The 26998-nt window shown below is 36.6% G+C and overlaps 1 protein-coding gene across 1 annotated transcript in view; it reads right to left on the reverse strand.

Moving 5' to 3' along the window:
* The window catches only part of si:cabz01090165.1 (uncharacterized protein LOC100333421 homolog), a 220291-nt gene that overhangs the window by 97994 nt on the left and 95299 nt on the right, over nt 1-26998 (reverse strand). Inside the window, exon 2 of the mRNA XM_052152996.1 lies at nt 26385-26531. Coding sequence (XP_052008956.1) covers nt 26385-26425 — 41 coding nt within the window. The 5' untranslated portion in view covers nt 26426-26531. The remainder of the gene's footprint in view (nt 1-26384; nt 26532-26998) is intronic.

Consider the following 26998-nt stretch of genomic DNA (forward strand, 5'->3'; position numbering starts at 1 on the left):
TCAGGAATGTCCTGACTATATTTTGTGATCAGTCGAATGTCACTTTGGTGAATTAAATTACCAATTTCCTTCAGAAAAAGCAAAAATCTGTACATTATTCCAAACTTTTGGCCACCAGTGTACATATCATGTAGTCCAAATATTGCAAAATCAATATTTATATTAGTGAGCATTAAGAACTTTAAGAAAATGCAGACAATTATAAGATATTTTACAAAGTCAGACCAAAGAGATGCCAACATGTACAGAAAGGAGCCAAATGTATAAAACATGTCACTATGATGACCTCATTCTTATTACGTCTTTCTTGATCAATTTAAGAAAGACAGAGGTGAAAACTCAAATGTTTGTTAACACATGAAATTATGACATAAGATCAGCCCATTATGAAAGGTTTATGGTATTAAAAAAAGCATTAAAATACCTAATTGTCATAAAATCGTCTTCAAAAATAAAAGTTGAAACTGTTATAGACCTTTACAGTTAATCTGAAAAGATTTCAGTTTTTAAAGTGTTGAAGAATTTTCCATGATAGGGGCACTGAAAGGGCCAATAAGATTTCAGCTGGGGTCAGTGCTCCTGTTGCCCCACTCCTAACTCTGCCTCTGTAAAATCAAACTGATCTTGCTCTGAATTTGGTGACAGTAAGTCAAAGTTATGCTGCTGAATCATTCTGTGGTTCCCAAATTCAAACCACTGCAACCCCAGTGGCCGAAACTGGAAGTTTTGTTGAACATATCAGGCCTCCAGACTAAAAAAAATACTTTGGAGCCATTGTCTCCTAAACTGAAACATTAATGAGCCAAATGGCTGTTTTTAGTCACCAAATCACAGAATTGCTCAGTTTAGATTGTTGTTGAATGAATGAATGAATGAAAAACTTTATTTCGAACATGTAAAAATAATTCAATAATACAAATAATAATACAAAAATTATAATAATACAATAAACAAGAAACAAAACAATATTAACATATACATGTCCGAAAAGGAGTAGGAAGAAGCATAAGCTTATTTAATCCTACCCCTTCTCCACCTCTAGTTAATAATCATTAAATTGGCTTAATAATTATATCATCTTAATCCTATCTTAATATATTATTTACAATTTATTTATTTATTATTTTTTTAATGTCTTTCTCCTTTTCTTTTTCTCTTTTTTTTGTCTTCTTTCTCATTTCCTTTCTTTTCCATTTCCTCTTCAGAACATGATCATTAGTAAAAAATATCATAATTTATCCTTATTGAGAGAGAAAAAAAAACACAACATCACACAATACAATTATAAAATGAGAAAGAAAAAAAAGAAAAAAGAAAAACCCAAAATGTAATACTAACAATAATATAAATATTAATGAAATGGCAAAAAACAGACTGTATGGTAATTCAAATCAACCTCTTGAAGAGGAAATGAGACATTTGTCCCAAGTCCACCTTAATTCATATACTTTTCTAATAGACATTTTAAACCTTCTTTTAAATTGCACAATATGATTGCTTTCCTTAATTATTACAGGTAAATTATTCCACAACCTCACCCCATTGACGGATATGCACATGCTTTTGAGTGTGGTGCGTGCCATTGCTTGAGAGAGATTTCCTCTCCTTCTTAAATTGTGTCTGCTATCTCTTTCCTTAAACCATCTTTGAATATTACTAGGAAGTACTTTGTTTTTAGCTTTGTACATAATTTGTGTGGTCTTAAAATCCACTATGTCTTTAAATTTTAATGTTTGCAATGTTAAAAATAAATAATTTGTATGTACATAATAACAGGATAACATTGCAGACTATTCTAATTGCCTTTTTCTGCATTGTGCATATCGTCTTAAGGGTGGTTTTATAGTTATTGCCCCACACTTCTGTACAGTAGTGCAAATAAGGAAGAAAAAGCGCGCAGTATAAAATATACATTGTATCTCGGTTCAATATGTGTCTCACTTTACAAAATATACCATTAATCTTTGCCAATTTAGAACTAATATAGTTTGTTAATTCTACGTTTCCCAAAGATCATAAATTTAGTTTTCTTTATATTGAGAGATAATTTGTTTAAATCAAACCACAATTTAAGCTTAGCCAACTCTTTAGAGACAGTCTTCAACAAATGTTGGAGATTCTCTCCTTCACAAAATATATTTGTATCATCTGCAAAAATTACAAATTTCAACAAATCAGAAGTTTTAACAATATCATTTATGTATAATAAAAATAATTTTGGTCCTAGAATTGAACCTTGTGGTACACCATATATTGTATTTTGAAGCTTCGACCTTTCCTCCCCCATCTGCACATATTGTTGTCTATGTTCTAAATAGCCTTTTATCCAGTTTAGCCCTATTCCCCTAATTCCATAAATTTCCAATTTTTGAAGCAAAATATGATGATCTATTGTATCAAAGGCCTTTTTAAGGTCTATAAATACACCTATAGCAAACTTCTTGTCATCAATAATGGTTGTTAATTCTTCCACCAGACCTATTAAAGCCAGAGATGTAGAACGGTTTGTTCTAAAACCATATTGACTATCAGTTATCAATAAACTATCCAATCTGATGGAGAATATCTTCTCCAGAATTTTAGAGAATTGGGAAAGCAGTGAGATCTTTGTTCAGAAACAAGATTGTAAGGCAAATAAAAGGAAGACAACTGATAACCCATTAATCGGAGGTTTGATATACAATATATAGACAACAACACTTTCATAATTTATACAAATAATATATATATATTGTTTAAAAAATTACATATTTATATATAGTTTAAAAAGTTTAAAAATATTGCATTCGTCTTTTCTTTACTGTTACCAGATGGCCCAGACACAGAGACTACAAGAGTGCAAATTGAATGAAATCCCAGATGCAGTTTATTGTGCTACTCCTATCCCAATCAATAATTACCAGAAGAAGAAAAAAGTGGTGCATAATCCAGGACTTTTGATTATAAAGAAACCCAAAATACACATTGGACTCTTATTGTGAAATATCTGCACTCCCAGTTGTGAACTCAATGGTGGCTGATTCTCTGAGAAATTGAATCTGAATCAAACCACTTACCTGAGCTCCTGAGTTCAAAACCTCAGTTTTATTAATGGGGATTCATGAAAAAGATCAGGTTCAAAAGAGTAATTTGTTCATGACTCTCTATTAGGTTTGTTGTTGCGTGCGTTGCAGTGAGCTCGCCATCATAACAGAATGGGTGAAAAGTGGCACGAGACACAATGGTGCGCACTCTAATGATGTATTCAATAACTCACAAGATGATATCTGATGAAACTGCATTTGAATGCATACAACCAGACTGTCTCCAATGGCGACTAGATTTTGAATTATTGTTGCAAAAAATTATTTTTGGTGGCATTTGCGACCATTTTAGTCACAGTCTGGAATCCTGCATATGGGTACATGTGAGTAGCAGTTTGACAGTATAAAGGATGCTATACAGTCAGCAGGAATGCATATTTTATTAACTCTACCCCCTGTCAATAAAACCCAATCCAAGACCTAACCATCTACATTTTGAGCGAAATCGCAAACTCCAAATCATGCTCACCATTGTTAACATGTTTACTTCCTGGTTTCCAAGGGACCAGAACCCATGTCTTGGAATTTGCTTGAACAACACACTACCAGTGTTGAATTGATGCCAAAATATTTTGTGGAGGAGGGTGTTTGTCAGCAATTCAGCAGAATGTTGCCAATTTCAGGGTACATGAACATTCCCATGTGATCATGATCGTATGAATGAGTGTGATTTGTTTGAGGTACTGTACAGTGATGTACAATGTACTGTAGATATACCCTACTTCAGAGTACTCTTCTGTCTAGTACAGATAATTCTATGGATCTTTATTTTAAGACACACAAAGATCACAAAGAGTTTCAACTTCAGAATCAAACAAAATTTAATCTGAAGGCAAAAGCTGGAGAACCTCAGGCTCTAGGACTACGTTTTTTTTGGATGAGAGCCTTTGTCTCTACAACCCACCTATCCAAGCAGAGTGGGTAGTGAGAGAAATTCACAGTGTTTAAACAGATGGGCCCTCCAGCTCCAAGAGATGCACACACGTTCTCTGTCTTACACAGATACACATGCACACACCACCAAACAAGAGCAGTGGCAGGGATGAAAAGCGGAAGCCCTCAGAAAAAAACGAGACATACTGGCAGAAGAGATAAATAGAGAGGGAAAGAGGGCAAGAGAGATATAGAGAGTGTGTGTGTGTGAGAGAGAGAGAGAGAGAGAGAGAGAGAGAGTTGGAAACAGACTCTCTCAGGCAGGGATGCAGGGGGAGAGGATGTAGAGGAAGTGGATGGAGACTAGAGCACTGGAGCAGCTCCAGCTGATTTTTACATTAAGTTCAGTGTTTTAGGATAATGCAGTTGGGTAAACATGATGTCCCCAGGCAATAACATATACATGCAATCTGAGAGCTAAGCAAATTCAACACTTCATGTCCTTAAAGGGATAGTTAATTCAAAGATTACAATTCTGTCACCATTTAAACCCTGGTGTTGTTCAAAACCTGTATGATTTTAATTATGTGGAGCACAAAAGAAGTCTTGAAGAATGTTCATACTGCTCTGTATTTGGCTGAGTATTGACTAGGACTGGGTATTGATACAGCTCTCGATTTGATTCGATACAATTCCGATCTCAGTTCAATTAGATTCTATATAGATTCATATGGGTACATTTCTGTTACAATGTTCATTTTGCTTGCATATGAAATCAAATCTCTCTCAGCTAATGCTCTCAATTTAATGTCGAGTGGTGGTGGTGTAGTGGTCTAAGCACATAACTGGTAATCTGGTAATCAGTAGGACACTGGTTCGAGCCCCACAGCCACCACCATTGTGTCCTTGAGTAAGGCACTTAACTCCAGGTTGTTCCGGGGGGATTGTCCCTGTAATAATTGCACTGTAAGTCGCTTTGGATAAAAGCGTCTGCCAAATGCATAAATGTAAATGTTATAAAGAAACCTTCTAAGCAACCCTTCTAGGTACAAGAATTTTACCAGTTATATTATGTCATTGGTTTTTCATCAAAGTCGTCACATTGTATATTTCTTTTAAATGTTAACATTATCCATTCCATCAATTCATGTCTTGAAATAGCATATATTATGTTGCATCTATGTTTTTGTAATTTTTTATAGTTTACTTGCATAATTTGCACTTTTTACAAGTATTTACATTGATATGTAGAACACATACTAAATCAGAACTTTAGCGTATCCATATGTGATCAGAATTTAATGTTTCTTTTTTGTTGTTTTTAATCAACAACTGTGTCAAAACAGAAAGGGTATTAAAAGAGGCATTATTCAATAACATATGGTTCCGTGGATCTCATCTTTGGACATAGAGAACAAGTTTGGAGTAAAACCAAACTTACTCTCAACATGCGGTGAACCTGCTAATAGCTTCTTTTCCACTACACTACTCAATCACTGGTCAATGAAATCTGTTGAATAGGCAGTGGCTACTCATAAACATTTTTAGGTGCATAGAGTGAGATTTGGTCACACATGTGAGTGATTAAGTTGCATTATAGAGGGTTAACACATAAAGCGAAAGATCAATCTTTAGATTTAAGAATCGATATTGCGATTGTTCAAACGAAGATTGCGATGTATTGGAAAATCAATATTTTTACCTAGCCCTAGTATTGACAAACAACTTGCGAGGCACAAGACTGAAAAATGCCAGTTGTGTCAAAGTTTTCACTAATGTAGATGATCTGATCTACATTACTTAACTGTAGGGCTCTGGATTTATGATATGAATGCACAAATTAATAAATAAGTAATACTGATGTAATGATCTGAAGTGTTAATCCAATATCATTAGAACAAGTATTGTGTTACAATGAAAGTGGACGATTACCAAGGGCTGTCAGCAGGAGTGGACTGGGAAGAGAAATGGGCCCAGGATTTTACATGACAACTGGCCCAACAGTTGTTGAGGGGGGTGGGGGATGGGGTTGGGGGTTGTCCTTTTCTGCCTATCGCCCATTCGGCCCGCCCACAGGCCCGCTCGGTTCTCCCAATGGCCAGTCAGCCCCTGATCGGCCCCACAGTGCATCGGCCCACTGGGAAAATGCCTGGTATAACAAATTACCAGTCCTGCCCTGGCTGTCAGGCTTCAAAAACTACCATACAAGCATAGTAAAAGTAGTCCATATGACTCATGCACTATATTGTTAAGTCTTTTGAAGCCATATGATAGCTTTGTGTGCTATCATATGGAACAGAGTGAAATGTACAGCAAGTAAATTGTGCCTGTGCTCATACTTGCTTCACAGCCATGGTCACCATTTACTTTTTAATTGTATGGAAAATAGCAGCTCCGACATAAAATGCTATAAATATATATATATATATATATTTTTTTTCCCAAGAAAGAAAGAAAGTCAAACGGGTTCAGAAGAACATGATACAAAGTTAATAATAACACAATTTTCATTTTCAAAACACTGCATGCATCTTGCTAAAGACACTGAACACTTGCATCCACATTTTTCATTGTCGTTTACATAATTTGTCTGACTAAGCAGCTCATTGTTATGATAGTGCTATATAATGTACAAGTTTCAATGCAGCAGAAATACTGTCAAAAATATGTGGGGGGTAAAAGATGGAGAGGGGGATAGAGAGAGAGAGAGAGAGAGGGAGAGTGGAATACCACACAGTCGGTGTGTTCAGTGTTCAGATTAGGAGGAGGATCTAAAACTCTGGCTTGACAGTCTGCTGTAGAACATCAGCTGTGTTTATTCAGCACTAACCACACCTGAATAATTATGGCAAGGTTGCTTAAAACACTCTCACACATACAGATACACACAACAGTATTATTTATCTTCTCTCTGCCAAAAACAACCATTTTCAGTCTGCATAGAAATCACTGCATTTGTCTTAAAAGCACAATGCATGTAGTTAGAAATTCAGATAGATAAACTTTATACTGGAAAGACGTTTTTGTCAAATAGACACTGAAACGAAGTAAACAAAGCTTACTAAATCATATCAATTCAATATAGTGTAATTCAGCATTTGGACATTTAATCCACAATGTATGAATATTACTGCATTTAGATAACCAAATGTCAAACAAAGCCATCACAATCTCACAAAGAAATCATACAGATTTATATGAGTTGGGTAAATCATATGAAATCGTACGGGTTGGGTCATACAAATTCGTTCAAGTTTTACAACAGCCAATCAGGTGACGCTCCCAAATTTCCTTCTAAATCACCACAATTACTGTCTTCTGTCATACATAACATACTCTTCCTGCTTCAAACAATGATTTGGGACTCTACTCTATGGTTAGGTTTAGATATTGAGTTTGGTAAGGGCATCAAATTAAGAAGCATGTAGGCTACACAACGTCTGAAGCGCTGAGCCTTTGCTTACAAATTCACATCCAGGGACTTGCAAGTAATTCATATGATTTCATATGAATTAGTCCTCTCGTACAAATTTGTACGACATCTCATGAGATCGGGATAAGCCAAGCAACTATTATTTTAAAGAAATATACTTTTCAAGTAAAAGAAAAAAAGAAAAAAAAACTTCACAATGAGAACCAAAAGTATTTGAACATCTTCTAGTTCTCAACATTAGCATGTAACTGTGAGAACTACACCTGTGGTTATTATGTTAGGAAACCTGCTTGAAATTGAGGTGAAGCAACTTAATACATCTACTAAAATTATCTTTTGGGACTTTATGGTTAAAAGTAGTAGTAGCAAAAATGACAAGGAAAGTTAGCATCTGTTGTTTGCAAAGCAACGACATTCATACACTTTAAAGTGTGACTTACGTGTCCAAATACTTTTTGGACCACTGTATAAATAAAAAAAAGGGACAGAATAATACATTCTCTTATTTAATATCATCCTAATGCACTTTGTATCTTAATCTTTTCTATGTTTTATTACTGTAACAGAAGTAACATGTACGTAAGAGTGTATGTTCAGCAGCCATATCACCCTGTAGCTCGAGACTGGTTAACAACTGAAGCTAAGCAGGGTTGATCCTGGTCAGTACCTGGATGGAAGACCTCCTGGGAAAACTAAGGTTGCTGCTGGAAGAGGTGTTAGTGAGGCCACCAGGGAGTGCTCACCCTGCAGTCTGTGTGGGTCCTTACACCCCAGTATAGTAATGGGGACATTATACTGTAAAAAGGCACTGTCTTTTGGATAAGACGTTAAACTGAGGTCCTGACTCTCATTTGTCATAAAAATCCCAGGGCACTTCTCATAATGATTAGGAATGTACCCCAGTGTTCGGGCCAAATTCCCCACATTGACCCTTATCCATCATGGCCTCCTATGATCCCCATCCATGAACTGGCTCCATTACTCTACTCTCTCCTCTCCATCAACAGCTGGTGTGTTGAGCATACTGGCACACTATGGCTGCTGTTGCATCATCCATGTGGATGCTGCAAACTGGTGGTGATTGAGGAGAGTCCCCTGTTCACTGTGTAAAGTGCTTTGAGTGTAGTGTCTGAAAAGCGCTATATAAATGCAACATTCATTCATTCATGTTGTCTTTCTAACATACCTACTGATCAGGTGCCTTGGTGGTCACATGTGAATTATTTTAACAAATTTCATTACACGGGTCTGTAGTCATGTAATAGGTGGAATAATGAGCAGGCAAACTGTCATTTTCACAATGTAAACACAATCAGAATTCCGACACAAACCTGAAATGGAATTCAGTTTGTTTTTGGAGACTCTGCGGTATGTTTCTCCTCATAATAATGTAATTTCAACTCAAAACAATATTGCATGACTATTTCTTTAAATATTTGGTAAGTATCCATATAATAAGTGGGACAATCTACAGTCACCCAGTCATTATCAAAAAAATGGGTTCATTCAGTGTTATACAAGATCCTTCTTCTCTGTGTCAGGGTCCTGATCCCCCTGCCTGGGTTTATTTTGTAATACTGACTGGCTGACTTTATATTATCACATACATATCACACTGCAGGTGTAAGTAGTGCAGTGAATGAAGAACACATCATGATGCCAGTTGTGGAGTAGTGCAGCAATGAAAAAACAGTGAAAGGCTGAATGATTGACTGTAAAATTAACACTATGTTAGCTTCTCTGTGCTATGAAAGAAAAATCATAGCGGCCTGTAGAGAGTTAAATGTGTCAAGAGTGAAGTGCCTCTCTCAAGTCTCTCCAACAGAAACATGCATTAGGTGAGTGGGTGAGGTAAATGTGTGCTGTGCATGTCAGACAGAACAGAAACGCAAAAGAACTAAAATCACATCAAAGGTGTCTTTAAGGTAGAATGTCTGTAGGGGAGTGCTGCTGTCAGAATGGGTTGAACAACGAGCAGCCCTCCTACTCAATAAAGTAGACTGTGATTTTTAGGGTTGTTGTCATGGCAAGGCTCAGCCACACTCATCAGAAGATTCCATGACATCACTATGTCATCCTGCGGTATTGGCCAATGAAAAGCTGGAGTGTGGAAATGTAGGCTGCTGAGAAGCCCACCACCGGGATCATAGAGTACCAGATGGTTGAGTCGTCTGGAAGCCGATAGAAATCTCTCTTTTTTTATGTTTTTCAATCTGTCTTTCTGTCTTTCTTTCTTTCTCTCTCTTTAAGCTTGTTTACAGCATAATATTCAACTCTTTTGATAAACATATGGACATGGTATTCCTACTAAAGTGCAAAATGTGTAGCACCAGCTAATAACTGGTTTGGGCCCCTTTAGCCACATAAACCCAGTGTTTGCTGAGCAATTGATAGCTAAATTAAAGCTTTAAACTCTGTCAGACCGGAGCCGCCAGACCTCTCAAGTCTCAATCTGGCACATCATATTCAGCTACAACAAATGGCAACAATGATGTCACACCTATCGTGACACATTGATATGCCATTTTTGAAAATCTGAATACAATTTTAGAGCTTCGGTGAAGGGAAAGCTAATCAGTGAATAATGACTAGGGATCTCTTGATACCGATACGCTCATGTACTCATAAAAATGTTCTGATACCAAAAACAGCAAATTTACAGCAAAAGCTGCGATTTAAGGATATAAATATATAGTTTGCATGAGCAGAGTGCTGCAAATGTGAGCATTTGTGAATGTGTGGAGACAGTGTTGTGCTGACGCCAGCTGCACGTACCTTTTAAAGCTTCTCCATGGCTCATACAGGGAACACCGTCATGAGCATCAAGCACACCGTTTGTAGTAGATGACAGAGAACAGAGTGCAAATTCACTTAGTAGCATGAGACACTAACAGATGACATATTTATTTATTTAAAGAGTAGCCTTTTGTGGTTTCATAATCACTTTGAGTCACATACCAACCGGCTTTTCCGGAGTGGGAAGCTGACATCTTATGTGAGAGCTCCTTGGTCATAACAACACACCTGTATAACAACACAGTTACTGCTATACTACTACTACTACTACTACTACTACTACTACTACTACTAATAATAATAATACTAATAATAATATTAATAATAAATCAATAGTAATTGTATTACATTTCAGCAATATCTTACATCTGTGAGGATCTGTTATGCAGTACTTGATTTGACAAAAATAACTCCAATGTATTTTAGATTGTGCTGTGTGGTTGTAAATAAAATCACTTTATTTGATAAAAATAATACAATATCATGTTGAAAATTAATTGTTATACTTTCATTTAAATAAATGTAAAGAATGTATTTATTTAAACACCATTTTCATGATGACATTTAAATAAACTGTTGATATGTAGTTCAGAATTTTTTTTTAATACAGATATCGGACTGTATCGGCGAGTACCAAAAAAAAAAAAAAAAGGATCTGTACTCGGTCTCAAACAAATTGTATTGTGACATCCCTGATAACGACTTAAATGTTGTATATATAACGTATATAGAAAGAAAGAAAGAAAGAAAGAAAGAAAGAAAGAAAGAAAGAAAAAAGAAAGACTTAAAAGATTAGAATGTTTTCTCTGTAGATGTAACAGAAGAAAGAGGGAAAGCAATGGGGAAGAGAGTATGAACGACAGGAAAATATTCCTTGTCCTTTAATAAACCTTCTGGGAGTAAGAGTTCTTCTTAACAAGGATGGCTCACTGCTCACAGAATGGAGGGAAATGAATGGAGTGATTTATTTAAAAACAAACTGGATCAGGGTGGAGAGAGCAGACTAAACCAGCTTGTTTACTTTACGGCAAATGACCATATCAGTCAGTATAAAGAACATCATGAAGTTCATAAGTCAGTATTTATGATTTGCTAGATAGCTCAAGTTTTATCTTGTTCAAGATCATTAATCATCATTACATTTGCAACTTAAAGGGCACAGGCATTCTCTATTGTTGCTAACATACACACATTTTAAGATAATGGAGCTCAATCTATACTCATACAGTTCTAAAGACCCATCCTTAAAATTTGTAATCACTTCTGTCATGGTCTGCCTGTCATTAGCTTGAATTAGCACTCAAAGAAATAGCTATAGCAAATTATCAGGTGCGCTGAAGAGTAAGTGTGTGGAAGCGTTCATCGCTTCCATCGAAGTGCTTTACAGGTCCAGAACAGTGGGCTGGGCCACAACGGTTACTGAGGACCCTCCCACCCTGGGCATTGCTTGATCCAAAACCAAACATGGTCACATAGGATATCGACATACTGCTTCTGAATGTTCAAGTATCCTGAAATTGACCATCTTTTGCCAAATTACTGACAAGTGGTATCCCCCATCAGACATGTTTTACCTTTTCCTGTGGCGCAACTGATATTGTGTTGCATGAGCAATCTTGGTAAGTTATGTTGACTCTAAGTTCATGGTACCTTAAAAACCATAAGTAATCGTATTCACGTAAACAATGGTGAGCATTGTTCTGAGGTTGTATTTTTGCTCTAAAATTACAATTTCACTCCAATCACAGTTAGGTTTAGGGTTGGGGTTTGGGTTAGGGAGTATAGTTAATAAAATGAACATTCTTGTTGACTGTATTAGGCTATATAATTTACAACTCAAATACAACTTGATTTTGGTTCCACCTTGCGGACATTTCACCAGGAAACTGGTCAACAACATTTGCCCATTAGGGGAAGTGATTTGAATTTCAGGTAAGCAGAGACCAATTTCAGCAGCTGAACAGTCAAACTACAGTAGCCAAATTCACAGTGTGATAAAAAAAAATGTTCCAAACCAAGACCAAGAGACATTTGCACAGCTTCTTTCACAATTCTGTAGATTGGCTCAAACAGGATCTCAATTCTAAAGTAGCGGGTCCCTAAGCTCTGCGAATTCAGTTTTTTTGGTCACAAACTTACATTTAAAACAGTTTTAAAACATGGAATATAGCATGTGACGTTGCAGGACAACTACCCATCCATTGTTGCTGGTTGAGTAGGTTTTAATGTGACCAAGGTAAACTTTGGTATATCATTCACATCAAGTGAAAGCTAGCGTGTTTGTCTGCCGCTGCATTCACTCCATTCACTCATCTACTGCAAATATTTTTTCAGAATATTATCTTTCGCATTTCACAGATGATGTATCAGCTGCTATCGACATGGAATCACTGGGCTTTCAGTAAATCTTGAACTTTTACTTTTGATAATGTCGCTGTGCTTAAGCCAAGGAGAGTTAAGGGTGCTACACATCTTTGGCTAAATGACATCACCCGCACTCGAAGACAAGAGTGTAGAAAAGCAGAGCGCAAGTGGAAAAAAGACAAGATTCAGGACTCTTTTGACATTTTAAAGGGTAACTAAACCCTAAACCAACTTTTTTTAGTTAATGATCTGTAAGCATGGGGCTTTATTAGTACTGGTCATTGATTCAAGTAATTTTTTTGACATTTGTGTATAAAGTGTTTTAATTCTACAATATATGGTGTAAAAACGTCTGAGTGCTGCCCTCTTCAGGTTGAACGGTGGCTACTGCAGTTGAATTTTTTTTGAATTCGGTACTTCTTACATTTAGAGTTGCGGTACTTCGTGACGTAAGCGGTGACAGCTGACGTAAGCAGGTTCCAGCTCACCATGCCAGATTCATGTACATGTCGTCTTGCGACCGTGTGAGGAATAATAATAACATAGAGTCTGACAGCAGCTGTCAATTAATCCGTCACTACGAGTCTCAGGTGCCCCCCCCCCCGCTCAGCCCCTCACTCGGTTCGTTCCCTCTATCCCCGCCGGGGTCTGCCCACTTTTCCTGCATTTTCAAATATTTCTAGTGGGTGGAGTCAGACTCTGAGCAGGTGTTTAGTTACCCTTTAAAGGTGTGTTTAACAAACTATCAAAAAGCAGTAAAGTGTAACATCCGAGGTTGTCACCCCTCCTACCAACTACCAGAGGGAGCCCTCACCCGAAAACTAACTCTGTACTGTTTCTTCATTGGTTACTTCCTGGTTGAACTACTGTATATAAATACCATGCTGTTCCCACTGTCACGTTTCAAATTATTGCCATCTGATTTTTTATTTGTTTTGAAAATTGCATGTTTTCCATGATTTACTGCTTTTTGGATGCCCCTTTGCCCTGTTGGACTGTCTTTTTGGTTTAATGGATTATACAACCTGCATAATGACTACCTCTATTTGCCTCCCAATTTGGATCGTTTGCTTGTGTTCTAATAAACTTCCAGCACATGGATCCTAACACTGTCTCCACGGCCACGGTCAGTTTTTCTCTTAAAGATAACGCACATCGACCAAAAGTATTGTTTATTAAAATCGATTCTTTTTTAAATAGTACTAGAAATGCTTTTCTGGATGCCAGTCATGAGACCTGTGATACGGTTATTTTACTCCCAAATTTGAGCAGATAAATTGTGCTATTGTACCTTAACAATTTGATCAACCACTAATACTTTCCCCGTCCAGCTCCCTGACTAATTTTCAACCAGTTACGTCAGCAAAGTTAGCAAATGTAGTCTCCAGGATTAGGTGTTCCAGTTAAAAGCTGGATATTCTTTCTCCACACCTTCTTAAAGATATTTTCATGACTATCAGTTCCAGTGTGACTGCTATAATTAACAACTCCTTAGCAAATGGAGATGTTCCAAGTATGTTTATAAATGCAATTCTACATCCAGCAATACACAACAATTATAGACCAATCTCCAAATTGCCTTTTTATTTCCAATATTTTGGAGAGAGTTGTTTATTCGCAACAATGCTCCTATGTAAATACATTTAACATTTTAGATACATTTCAGTCTGGCCTCAGACCCTTGCATCGCACCGAATCTGCATTGCTGAATGTCACTAATGTTATTTTTCTCTCCATGGATTCAGGTTCACCTGTTGTGAATTGTCTGTTTGTTTTATTAGTGTTTGACACGATCGACCATAATATTCTTCTCAATCGTCTTGAGTATATGGTTGGCATCCAGGGTATGGTCCTCCAATGGTTTGCCTGCTATCTAAAAGAAAGAAGGTCTTCTGTAAATTTAGGGAATTTTTTCTCTATGTTGGCTCAATTACCGTGTGGTGTCCCTCAAGGGTCTGTTTTAGGTTCCTTACTATTTCCCCTGTATATGCTTCCTCTGAGCTCTATTTTCCATAAGTACAGCATAGCTTGTTATGCTGGCGATTCTTAATTTAATTTCCAAGTGAGTGTAGACAAGTGTTCATTTGATAATGCCCTAAATTGCTTCAAATATATTAAAGGTTGGCTAGGAAACATTTTTTTATTTAATGAAAGCAAAACCGAAGTTCTGATTTTAGGTTCCTCCATGTCCTCCTTATCTGGCCTGGTTGCCCAGTTAGATCCTCTGTCATCAAATGTAAGATCATGCAAGGAGTCTTTCAATAGCAGATCAGTGCAGTTGTAAAGGGTAGCTTTTTCCACCTGAGATCTAATGCTTGTCACAGATCCACCTGGCTCTCTCTCACTCACTCACTCACTCACTCACTCACTCACTCACTCACTCACTCACCACTCACTCACTACCGGCACAGCGCTCAGAGTTTTAATTACCCGCACCAGCACGTCATCAGTATGCCAATCATGGACTGCATTTAAACACCACTCACATTCTCATTCACTGTCTTCTCGTCAATGTTCTCACAAAGACTACAGACTCCCTAGCCCTTACTTACCTGTTGAAATACTTGTCATTTGTTTCCTGTTCCCTGTTCATTGTTACATCATCTGTTCATTGTTACAATACCCTGTTTGAAGTTAACTCACCTGCTGTTTGTGCCATACCAGTGTTTGCATAACCTCATCTGTTTGTTTCACCTCTCACCCATTCACTACATCAATAAAACCAGGATTGAGTCCAATCCTCTGCCACTGAGTTCTCACCATGACATCACTAAAGTAAAAAAGAAGTCTTTCCCATAAAGACATGGGAATTGTGATTCACTCTCTAATTTATTTGACGTTAGACTATTGTAACTCATGCATTGGCTTTCCTCAAACTGCGTTATCCAGCTGGATCAAAATGTGGCAGCTAGGCTTTTAACAGAGTCAAGAAAGAGGGATCACATTTCCTCTGTTTTAGCATTTCCACACTGGCTTCCCATGAAATTCAGGGTCGATTTTAAAATTCTGCTTTATGTCTACAAGGCACTATTTGGTCTCGCACCTCAATATGTCAGTGAACTTCTCCTCCCATACTCCCCCACCAGAGTGCTCAGGTCTTCTGATCAGCTTCTTTTGAGGGTTCCTCGTTGTTGCTATAGATCTAAGGGTGATCGTGCCTTTTTTGTGGTAGGTCCTCTGTCTTTGTATATTTATTTGTTTGAACTTCTGTTGTTTTTAAATGTACTCTATAAATAAAGGTTAACTTGACTTGGTACCACACACATACTAGCGAATTAAGATTTAGTAATTGTTCCCACAAGTTTCATGCAGTTTTAAAAAAGTCAAAGGAAAAGTATGTCTGCTTGCATTATTCCTCTGACTGCAATTACCTTTGATGGCACCCAGTAAGATATATAATGGTCACATCCATGTATCCTACTGGGTGCCATTAGTGTTTGGCATAGAGACACACATACTAATAACATGCAATAAGGAATTGGATGGGGGATTGGGTGTATAGATTGGGGTAGGATGGGGGATGTTATCCGCACACTCACATGCTTTGTCTCATTACGTCGAAAGGGCAGACACAAAAACAAATAATATAAAAAAAAGAAAATCGTAACCAAGGGTCATCTAATATGAAAGTGTGACACATGTTGAGCTTGACATGCTTGTGACAGCTTGCCGTGGAGATGGATAAAAGTGTTGACTGCGATTGACATGTTCCAATTCTCTCAATGTTAAATCCAGTCAAAAAAGCTTGTGCTGTTCAATCAAGGTGTTTGAGACAAACACACAACAGACTACTGATGCAAAATAACCTCCCTTATTGTAATGGGTGTTTCATTCTGTGATCCTGCATGTTGAATACGACTGACAAATATTGATTAAATGTAAGATAAGTTTCGGACATTCAAGTCTTGCACCTAAAGTACCCAATAAAAGACACTGATGCACAAATGCAGATGTTCTACATGTCCAAAGTAAATAAGAAGAGATTAATTAATTTACCAGAAACCATGATTCAGCTTATAACAATTTAAAATATAATCTGCATGCACAATAAACTAAAGTACAATTCATTTACATCTCTCAAATGAAAAGTTTTTGCATGTTTCAATTTAAATTTAATTGAATAAAACTAGTCATAAGCATATTTCCAGTATGTTTTGATTGACATTAAAGAAATTTACAGTTCACCAAAGGCTCGTTCATGTCCTCGGTACACACATGCTCATACCAGCAGTTAATTCATCAGACTCCTCAGTAATCCTCTGCAAACTTCAACTGTTCGTGGTACTGGCTCATTCGGTTCTTTTTTAATTGGACATGACTGAAGAGCTGACTTTTCATTCTTCCTGTAGGTTTTATTCCTTAATTTCAAATGGGTTCTTTGGTTCAATAACCAGTCTAGTAACTCATAAGTTACTAGACTGTATGAGTCCAACCCAAACTCAGTGTCAGGCTACTAGTCACCTGAATTTAGTTAATGAAATTCAGTTTCTTGAAAATGTCCATTACAGTTAGCTACACAATTTATTAAGTCTAATTAACTAATTATACAATTAGAAAACTAATTTTATATTTATAATTTGTATTAGTAACACCATCGAGAAAAAAATGCATACTTAATTCTCAAGAGTTTCAAGTTTCAAGTTTGTTTTTATTTATATAGCACATTTAAAAACAGCAAACAAGGCTGACCAAAGTGCTGAACAGTACACAAAGTAAGGAACAAGGACAAACCACACATTCATGACAAAAAAAAAAAAAAAAAAAAACTCACAGTGTTTTAAATGCTAGAGAAAAAAAATACGTTTTAAGAGAGGATTTAAAAACAGTTAGCGATTGAGTCGCTCTGATGTAAATCGGAAGGCTGTTCCACAGACTAGGGCCAGCGACCCGAAAGGCTCTGTCCCCTCTATTCTTTAACCGTGATCTGGGGACAAACAAAAGTCTCTGATCACCAGACCTCATGTTTCGTGTGGGATTGTGTGTACAGAGTAGCTCAGACAAATAACTCGGTGCCAGATTATTTACGGATTTAAAAACAAAGAGAAGAATTTTAAACTCAATTCTAAGATTCACAGGTAGCCAATGCAGTGATTTTAAAATAGGTGAAACATGAACGAATTTACGTTTTCTTTTGAGGAACTTTGCAGCAGCATTCTGTACTAATTGGAGACGATTCGTTTTTGGGTGTGCCATAGTAAAGAGAGTTGCAATAATCCAACTGCGATGTAATGAGAGCTGCATAGCAGTGAAATGATACACCATGCTTTCTGAAAATGGAGCCTAGAGGAAGTAAATACAGGGAAAAAAGAATGGGTGCGAGAATAGACCCCTGCGGCACTCCACATGAGAGTTTGGCTGGCGATGAAGAAAAATTACCTAATTTAACGGAGAAACTTCTATTTGTTAGGTAAGATCTAAACCAACTGAGGACAGTTCCCTGGATGCCCACAAAATATTCTAGTCGGAATAAAAGAGTTTTATGATCAACTGTATCAAATGCCAAGGTTAGGTCTAACAGTATTAGGATCACAGAGTCACCAACGTCAGTCGCTGACAGTATATCATTAGAAACCCTTAATAAAGCAGACTCTGTGCTGTGCAGAGGCTTAAAACAAGACTGGAAAGTTTCAAGAATTTGATTTGAGCTAAGATAAGACTGGAGTTGCTTGAGAACCGTTTTCTCCAATGCTTTTGTAATAAAAGAAAGGGTCGAAATAGGTCGAAAATTATTAAAATCCCTATCATCAAGTATAAGAGCTTATAAGAGCTTCATTTGCAAAGATTTTTATAATGATTAAAAAATAACAGAAAGAAACATCTGTTGGTTTTATCAATTTTTTTTGGATCCTTTTAACATGTCAACACATTGCAAGTCCTCAGTAATCCTCTGCAAATTTCGACAGTTTGTCGACAGGCTTATTCGGTTCTTTATGAGTCGGACACGACTGAAGAGCTGATTTTCGATTCGGCCTATAGGTTTGATTCCTTAATTTCTTACGGGTTCTTTGGTAACTTGTAAGGTGTGCTGCGTAGCCAGTACATTACTTCAGCTGTGCGTCTTGCGTGATCAACCCAGAACAAAAGTTTGATACTATGTTGTGAACTGGCTCGACCAGTTACTTGCTGAGAATCGGCACAAAAGAATGATTCATTCAAGAATCAGACATCGCTAATCACAACAGATACTGAACCAATTAGCTGTGAGTATTGTGACATCTCTGATTTAATGAAGTCTCTCCCCTTGAAATTTACATATTTATAAAATTTTGATTATATATATATATATATATATATATATATATATATATATATATATATATATATATGTATATATATATAATGATTTAATGTTCCGTATTAGACCTAGCCTACATATTAAGATTTAAGATGGTATCTTTTGATATCTTTTGAGCAGCACATTAAACACGTATTATTAAATTTCTTTGGATTTCTTTACACACTGTACATGTATGCAGTGAGTAAAGCTGACAATGCGATGCTGATTCATTAAATTATATTTGGCTTTTAAATAAAATTAATATAAAAGCTTCAACATTTTAGATACATATATGGATTTTTATGATTTTAAAATGAATTGGCCTGTATATTCTTATTGTCAGTCTATATCAATTAAAATACACATTATATTCAGTTATTTTTTCTACTCCCTTTATAACTTTGTATAACCCTATAACCCGATTCTAAACCGGTTTTGCTCTATCTGCTTTTGTAAACCTGAAACTAGCTTCATGCAACAGGCCTCTGGGATTTTTTTTGTCATTTTTTTTTTGTCATTCCGTTGAAAAAAATAGAATTTTGATATGCAAGGGCACATCCTGTGTGAACAGACCCTTTATCTCTTTGGATAAAAGCATCTGCCAGATGCATAAATGTAAATGTAAAAACAAGCATTTAGCCCTTATGAGATCCGTATCCCACCTAGGCAAGTCTAGTGAAACCTCTGAGGCAACCACTTTGTGTTTAAAGTGTTTAATCACCAAAACCATAATGGTGACACTCAACCAACCAAACTCTAGGCATTACACAGTCTTCGTGGTGTTGCATGCATAAAGAGAATGAGTGTGTACAAACCCTAAAGACACACAGAGGTTATCTTCCTCTTCCAGACACTAACAGCTAATTCATTGAATTATCCTTCTTACTCAGTTACTGAGGCTGCCCACCCAGTTTGATCCCCAACATTCTTTACTACTGAATAAATTAAATTGATAACAGAGTGTGGAAGAGATGGGGAGAGAGAGAGAGAGAGAGAGAGAGAGAGAGAGAGAGAGAGAGAGAGAAAGAGAGAGATAGAGAGTGAACAAGAAAGGTTCCATTGGCAGGGGCAACAGAGACAGAGATACCACTAGAAGAGGAAAAAGGAAGGATGGAAGCATGAAAGCATGTAAACATGGACACAATCAACGTGAGAGAGCAACAGGATTCATTAGGATCCTATTTGAATGCATTTATCTTTGTGTGTCCAACTCCTAATGACTGCTGAGACCGTTGCCTGTTCCCATCCTTGCTCCCCTGCACACAGCTGGCACCTCTGGAGCCCCTGTGGCTCCTGCTGGTTGTCAGTAAGGGCATGCAGCCACATGACGGAGTTACCAAATGCCATCTGCCCGACTGACCGAAGTTTAAACAGCCACCACAAGTCTCCTACAGAACTGCCCCCTACAGTCCAAACATTGATCTCAAATCCAGCTAAATGTTGCCTTAGCCAACAAAACAACAATTATAGAAGATGTTTGTGAATTTATAATCCTAATATGTGAAACATAGTAATAACAATAACTTAATTACAGAGTTACACACTAAGGTGTTTTCAAAACTTAGGTGTTATATTTGATAGCAATCTGTCCTTTGAAAACCACATTTACAATGTTTGTAGAACAACATTCTCAGATATATTGCTAAGTTATGACACATCTCTCTGTTTCTAATGCCGACAAACTAATGAATGCGTTCATGACCTTAAGACTAGACTATTGTTATGCATTACTGGGAGGATGTCCTGCATGTTTCATGAATAAACTTCAATTAGTTCTAAATTCAGAGTGCTGATGAGAACTAAGAAATATGATCATATCCGTCCGAATTTTAGAGTCGCAACATTGGCTATATGCTAACTTTTAAGATCATCATCAATAAAATGCATTCATTTTAAAATACTTCTAACTACAAAGACTTGAATGGTCTAGCTCCACAGTAATTATGTGACCTTCTTTCACGCAGTATTCCATCACATCCACTAAGATTGCAAAATTCTGGCCTGTTAATAATACCTAGAATACCAATATCCACAAAAGGAGGTAGAGCCTTTTCCTATTTGACTCCTAAACTATGGAATAGTCTTCCAAAGATGGTTCAGGATTCAGACACACTCTCTCAGTTTAAGTCTAGACTAAAGACTCATCTTTTCAGCCAGGCATACACCTAATTTCCCCATCAACTCATAGTTATGCTGCAGTAATTAGTTCTACTGCAACCGGAAACACTTCTCATATTCTATGATCCTGTTTTAAAGTGAATGGCATCTATGCTAATATTATTCTATTTGTTTCCCTGTCTTAACCTCGAGATCCATATCCTGAGTTAACCAGAGCCTGCCAGATCCAGCTCTGGTCCTGTCAATATCCGACTCCGGTCCTGCCTGATGTCTGATGCTGAGTGATATTGACTAACTGCTGCCTGTGCCAGCAAGATATCACTTAAGTCTACTACGATGGACTTCACAGAGGATGAACTGAAGCGAGCACAGGCCATCATACATGAGATACTTCACTTGACACATGCCTGAAACTTGCACTTAAGATTTACTCCACTGGAATTTAATCTGCCACAACTTACAGTCGAACTGCAGTGCACCTTACTGACCTCTGCCTGCATCACCTTGGTCAAAGGATGGATTGCACCCTTAAAATGGAATATGAAGCTAATAAATGAATTACAGACTTCATCAGCCAAATAACATACAGTAAGACAATGCATCTGTTTGCACTTCTGCAGTTAATTAAGAATGTAAATTCCAAGACTTTAGTCATAAACAATGTTTAAACATTGGCCCCTAACACTTACTTAGTTTACTCATTTTAAATCTTGACTTGTACTACACATACATAACTAATATTGGCATTATATTCATGCTGTTTAGCCAGAGGAGAACTGGTCCCCAGAGCGACCCTGGTTTCCCTCAAAGCTATTTTTCTCCTTTAACCAACATTTTATTAGTTTTATGTTCCTTGCCACAGTCAACTTAAACTTGCTTACTGGGGGTCTAAATATAAATATAATTATTTTCTATTATTTATTTTAAGGCGCAATTTAAAATCATGTTTTTTTTTTTAAAACTGCACTATTACATTTTGAAGACATAAGAAAATTACAGCTTTTTCTGTTAAAGCACAATTTTCTCTAAAGCTGCTTTGAAATTATGTGTGTTGTGAAATGCGCTATACAAATAAAATGACTTTACTTGACACATAATAATTGTTTTTAGGTCCAAAATGGTAAAACATTTTAAATGGCTCATTGACATGGTAATATGGTTGTAATATCCAGTTCTAATCAAAGCTAGTTGATTGGTAGAATGCAGATGTTCTGATGTGTTATCACCACTACACCCCAAAAAATCAATAAATAAATACACACACACACACACACACACACACACACACACACACACACACACACACACACACACACAAGCACATATTTGTCTCCCAGCAACAGAACTATTTTAAATTTTAAATTAGATGGGGTGTAAGTCATAACCCTGCATTTTCATTCTAATACTGTGAAAATGTTTATCCCACACCAGCAGTAACACACAAGTGTGATTTAGATTTTACAAACAATTATTTTACAAATATTGAAAATGAGGCAGAATACCCTCCATCAAACGTCTGTTTCTCACTTTTTAAAGAACTGTAAAAAGCCCTATTAAATCCTATATCTTTTTTAGTGTTCAGACTACACACAATTGGAGTCAGATATGACAAAAAACAACATTACACAAAAAATAAATAAATTAATAATAATAATAATTAAAATATGAATACAAAAAAAATATTATAATACATCTTGCACTTCCAGGCATATCCAAAATGTTGTCGAATGAAATGGTCTCTAGAAAGAAAATTTCCCCTTCCTTGAATACCACCAACTGACTAGTAAGAGCAAATAGTAAATCATGGTTCAAGAATGACATACAATAAAGGCTATTGGCTTTATTAAAAAAATAAAAGGAACAAGCTCTTCGATACATCCTGCCTAAACTTCCTTTTTCAATAGAAAATATGTCAACATGGGAATGAAAGCTGCACTTGTTAAGCTATTCCATGAAGTCTTTAAAAGCAACTTTCTAAAGCATTTTCCTGCATTCCTGTACTCCATGATCTCAAATTTACTATCCATTCATAGAATACAGAAATAAATCTCCTAAGTTAAAAATTTCTGTTTATTCTTTGTCTTGATGAGAATTTGGGAAGTTTATCTGATCCTAGATCAGGGCTATTCAACTCAGGTGTAGTTCAGGTGTTTGATTCAGGTTGGAGCTGTTCTCTGTAGGACAGTGGACCTCCAGGACTGGAGTTGAATAACCATGTCCTAGATCCTAGGTATAAAGACACAGTATTTCACAAAACTTCACTTTGCAAGAACCCTCCCACATTTAGGGTTCAAGATCAGTGTCCCTTTGTGAAAGAGGATCTTTAGGGATTCTAAATTTAGAGAGAAGGGTCTCTCTCCCTGTCATCAGTAGATCGCTTTGAACCACCACAGATATGGTACGAAGTCAAAAGGGTCACATGTTTCCCTGCAGTATGGCCATTTAACGCTTTTAAAAATTCCCATTTCCACCAAGACTATACAGGGTCTCCACAGAAATAAGAACCAGACTGTGAAAAATAGACTGCAAACCACCAGAGGCCAGACTTTTAAAATCATTTTAGACAATAACTGTACATTTCAGACTGGATCTGTTCAGTGAGGGCCATCATTTTTGGACGTGTGAAAGATGCTGGTTGACACATTGCTTGAAGCAACAATTTTGTGTGGTTCATTTTTTATTCAATATTATTGCTTGTTTATTTATTTTTTTGTTCTTGCTTTATGTAGCACATGGCTATTACATTTTTGTCAATGCTTTTCCTCAGTGGTAAAGTGAGAACATCTGGCAGCACTGTTCTAAACGAGACTGGCTTAGGCTTTGTTCTGACAGGCAGATCAAATCAGATAATTTTTTTCATATGTGAGTACACTTTGTTTATTTTTAGAAGGGCTGGGTATCGAGCGACTACATTTTAGGCACCTACCTAATTACCTCTAAACTATCAATAATCAAAAAATATCTTGCCGTTCGGTACCAAATTTCAATACCTAAGGGGTTAATCTCGTCAACGTCCGTGATAAGCATGTAGCATGCTGGATGTGTCCATATCTAAAAGTTTTGGTGATTGGTTGAGTTTAGGCATCAAGTACAAACACTAGTATACGCTGGATACGCCCAGAGACACGGCTCACACGTGAGGCTGTTGTTTGTATGTTTCCCAACCCCCATAGATGTAAAAGATGTGGAAAAGATCAAAAGTGTGGCTACATTTCACCAGACCCAATGCCAACATCACGCAATGCAATATTTGCGACAAGATAATTGCTGCCAAGACCGGAAACACGTCAAATCTGATGAAGCACTTGACAGTGCACAGAATAAACTTAAGAGCAGAAAATAGCTCCGTCTTCGACTGTAAGAAGACCGAGCCGGTGCAGTCATCCTCTCAGCGTCCACCTGCCACAGAGCCTCCTTCAACATACCCACCACACAAATCCTCCTCCAAAACTACTGATGAATGCAGCGACGCTATGACTGGGACACCAACATGTATGGTTAACGTTTAGCAAACAAACCAACAAACAAAATTGGCTAACTTGTTGTGGTGCATGCCTGTGTACTTATTTAATTAACATTTCTGTGCGCGGTGACATGGTCCTATAAACTGGGACCTACATAACATTAGATATTGTCTGGATGTATGGCTATAGATAGCTAGCTAAATCATATATAATAATAATTTAACTCACGTTAAACTAGTTATCTTGTTAAACCGTTCTTAACCTTAGGGTTGGCTGAATAAACAGTTTAGCTTTCTTGTTTTTTTTTTTCCCTCTTGTGTAATGTTTTTAATCTTGTTAAAAGGATTTCATGAAATTGGTATAAAAAAAAGATATCGTATCGGTATCGATATCGAACATTTTTGAATGATACCCAGCCCTGAATAGCAAAAAAAAAAAAAAATGAATAACAAATTACAGTGCATACCATCAAATCACATTTCAGTCATGTTGTGTCCTAAATGAAGACACTGTTGCATTTCTGTCTGAATAGTGAAATCAGATTTCAATAGTAGGCATTCTGGAAGAGATGTGACTGTAATGTCATTCACAATATACAATGTGTCTACTGCTTTAATAAAAAAGTAGCTAATGTGAACCGTCTGAATGTGTACATATGATTGTGTAATGACTCTGCCAAGATGTTCACAAGTCTCTGAGAAGAGTCCAAGCAGTGTTAATCTCGTCAGTGATAATTACTGACGGAAATGTTCATTGGCTAAATATTTTTTTTATTTATTTTATTTTGACAATGATAACGAAGACGAGATGAAAAAGAAAATTAACATTTTTGATTAAAAAATACTGTTGACTAAAATATTGTATAACGAGAAAAAGTTGATACTGTAAGATATTAACAGTGCACAAACAGAAGAAGAAACCACTAGAAATAATTGATTCATCTAATCTTATAATCCTGTATGTTGGGTATTTCGCTGCTTAATCTGCGTGGATTGAGTTTAACACCATCAGAACAAACCACTTTACAAACATGTTTATTACCGCACTGAAACGCATCCTATTAATCAATATACAGTATACTCAACATACTGTATATGTAATATGACAACTTACATCTGCACAGACAATGAAGCGAATGAACCGGTGAACTTGAACTAAATTGTGTGCTAGTCAGAATAGGTAACTTGCGTTGTGAATATGCTGTATTAATGAAAAACCTTAAACTGGCTAAAATACTGCAAATTAAAACACATCTATAAAGCATGAAGAATTCAAAATACAGTAACTTACAGGGGATAATACTTAAGTATTAATTTTATGCCATTATTCAGGAGTATAGGTTTTCCCAATAATAAGAGTTGTATTTATTATATTTTTTATATCGTAAACATCTTTTAAAAGTTAATAAATGCTTAATAAACTTTTCAAAATGTTTGCAATTTTGTATTATTTTTTGGTCTGTTATAGTTTGGCATGATTTATTTTTTCATTTTGTACTAAAACCAAATAAAAAATATTGAATATAACTTGATGAACTATTGACTAAGTTTAAAGGATGTTTTCGTCAAAAGACGAAAAAGAGAAAAGGCAGAAAAATCTATCTAAATAAAGTCCTTAGTAAAACTGTTTGTGATTTGAGAGCGACTTAAGTTTCCATCTCTGTGACTCAGATGACTTTGCACCTTATGAGTTCAGCATAACTTTCTCATTTTACAATGACAACTACTCTTTTATGTCTCTTGGTATTTGTGTTGATGCTTAACTACGGAAACCAATGTAGATATACCAAATATAAACTATCCTGTTTGAACAAATGAATCTGATTTCATTACTTGCAAACTGACAGTGCAGACAGTCAGTCCTAAAGTTTCAATTTGAAAAAAAAGAAAAAACTGGATTAATGTGCAGTGTGAACAAAGCCTTAGAACATCAGCAGGACATCACAACAGCACAATATGCCGTCACCCTTCACTGACCTTCCAAAAGTTCGACACCACATCCTGAAATGTTGGTTCATTCTCTCCTCTCTTCAGATCCGAGGGTGGGATGACTCCGCACTACTGAGCCAGATACAAGAGCTCCACTGCAGTCATTGACTCATTCACTATTATACACCAATCTATCTGTGGGAAAGAGAGAGAGAGAGAGAGCGAAAATACAGATGAAGACAAAGTGACTGTCAAGTCACCTGAACAGTGGTTCACATTGTCTAATATTTACACAGCTAAGGATAATTGAATACATTCAAGACAAAAACACTGACTGAGTGCAGAAACACTCTGTCTTACTGCTGAGTAGAGCCCAAATAGTGATTGTTCTTTATTCATCAGCTTTTGAGAGTTGAGAGATACAATAGATAGATGGATGGATGGACGGACAGACAGACATAAATGCATGCATGTCTCAATCAATATAATGTAAAATACAATTGTCCTCAGAACTTTCCAAACATTTCATTAAAGGGATAGGAACCTATTTGGCTAGCCTGTTTCTCACCTTATAGTATCAAAAGATAAAGGGAACTCATTTGATGTCAACGAGGGGATACTTAAGCCCCGCTGATGGTGTTGTGTATAGATCCACAACACCA

Source organism: Xyrauchen texanus, chromosome 21 (genome assembly GCF_025860055.1).
Source record: "Xyrauchen texanus isolate HMW12.3.18 chromosome 21, RBS_HiC_50CHRs, whole genome shotgun sequence".
In the NCBI taxonomy this organism is placed as follows: domain Eukaryota; kingdom Metazoa; phylum Chordata; class Actinopteri; order Cypriniformes; family Catostomidae; genus Xyrauchen; species Xyrauchen texanus.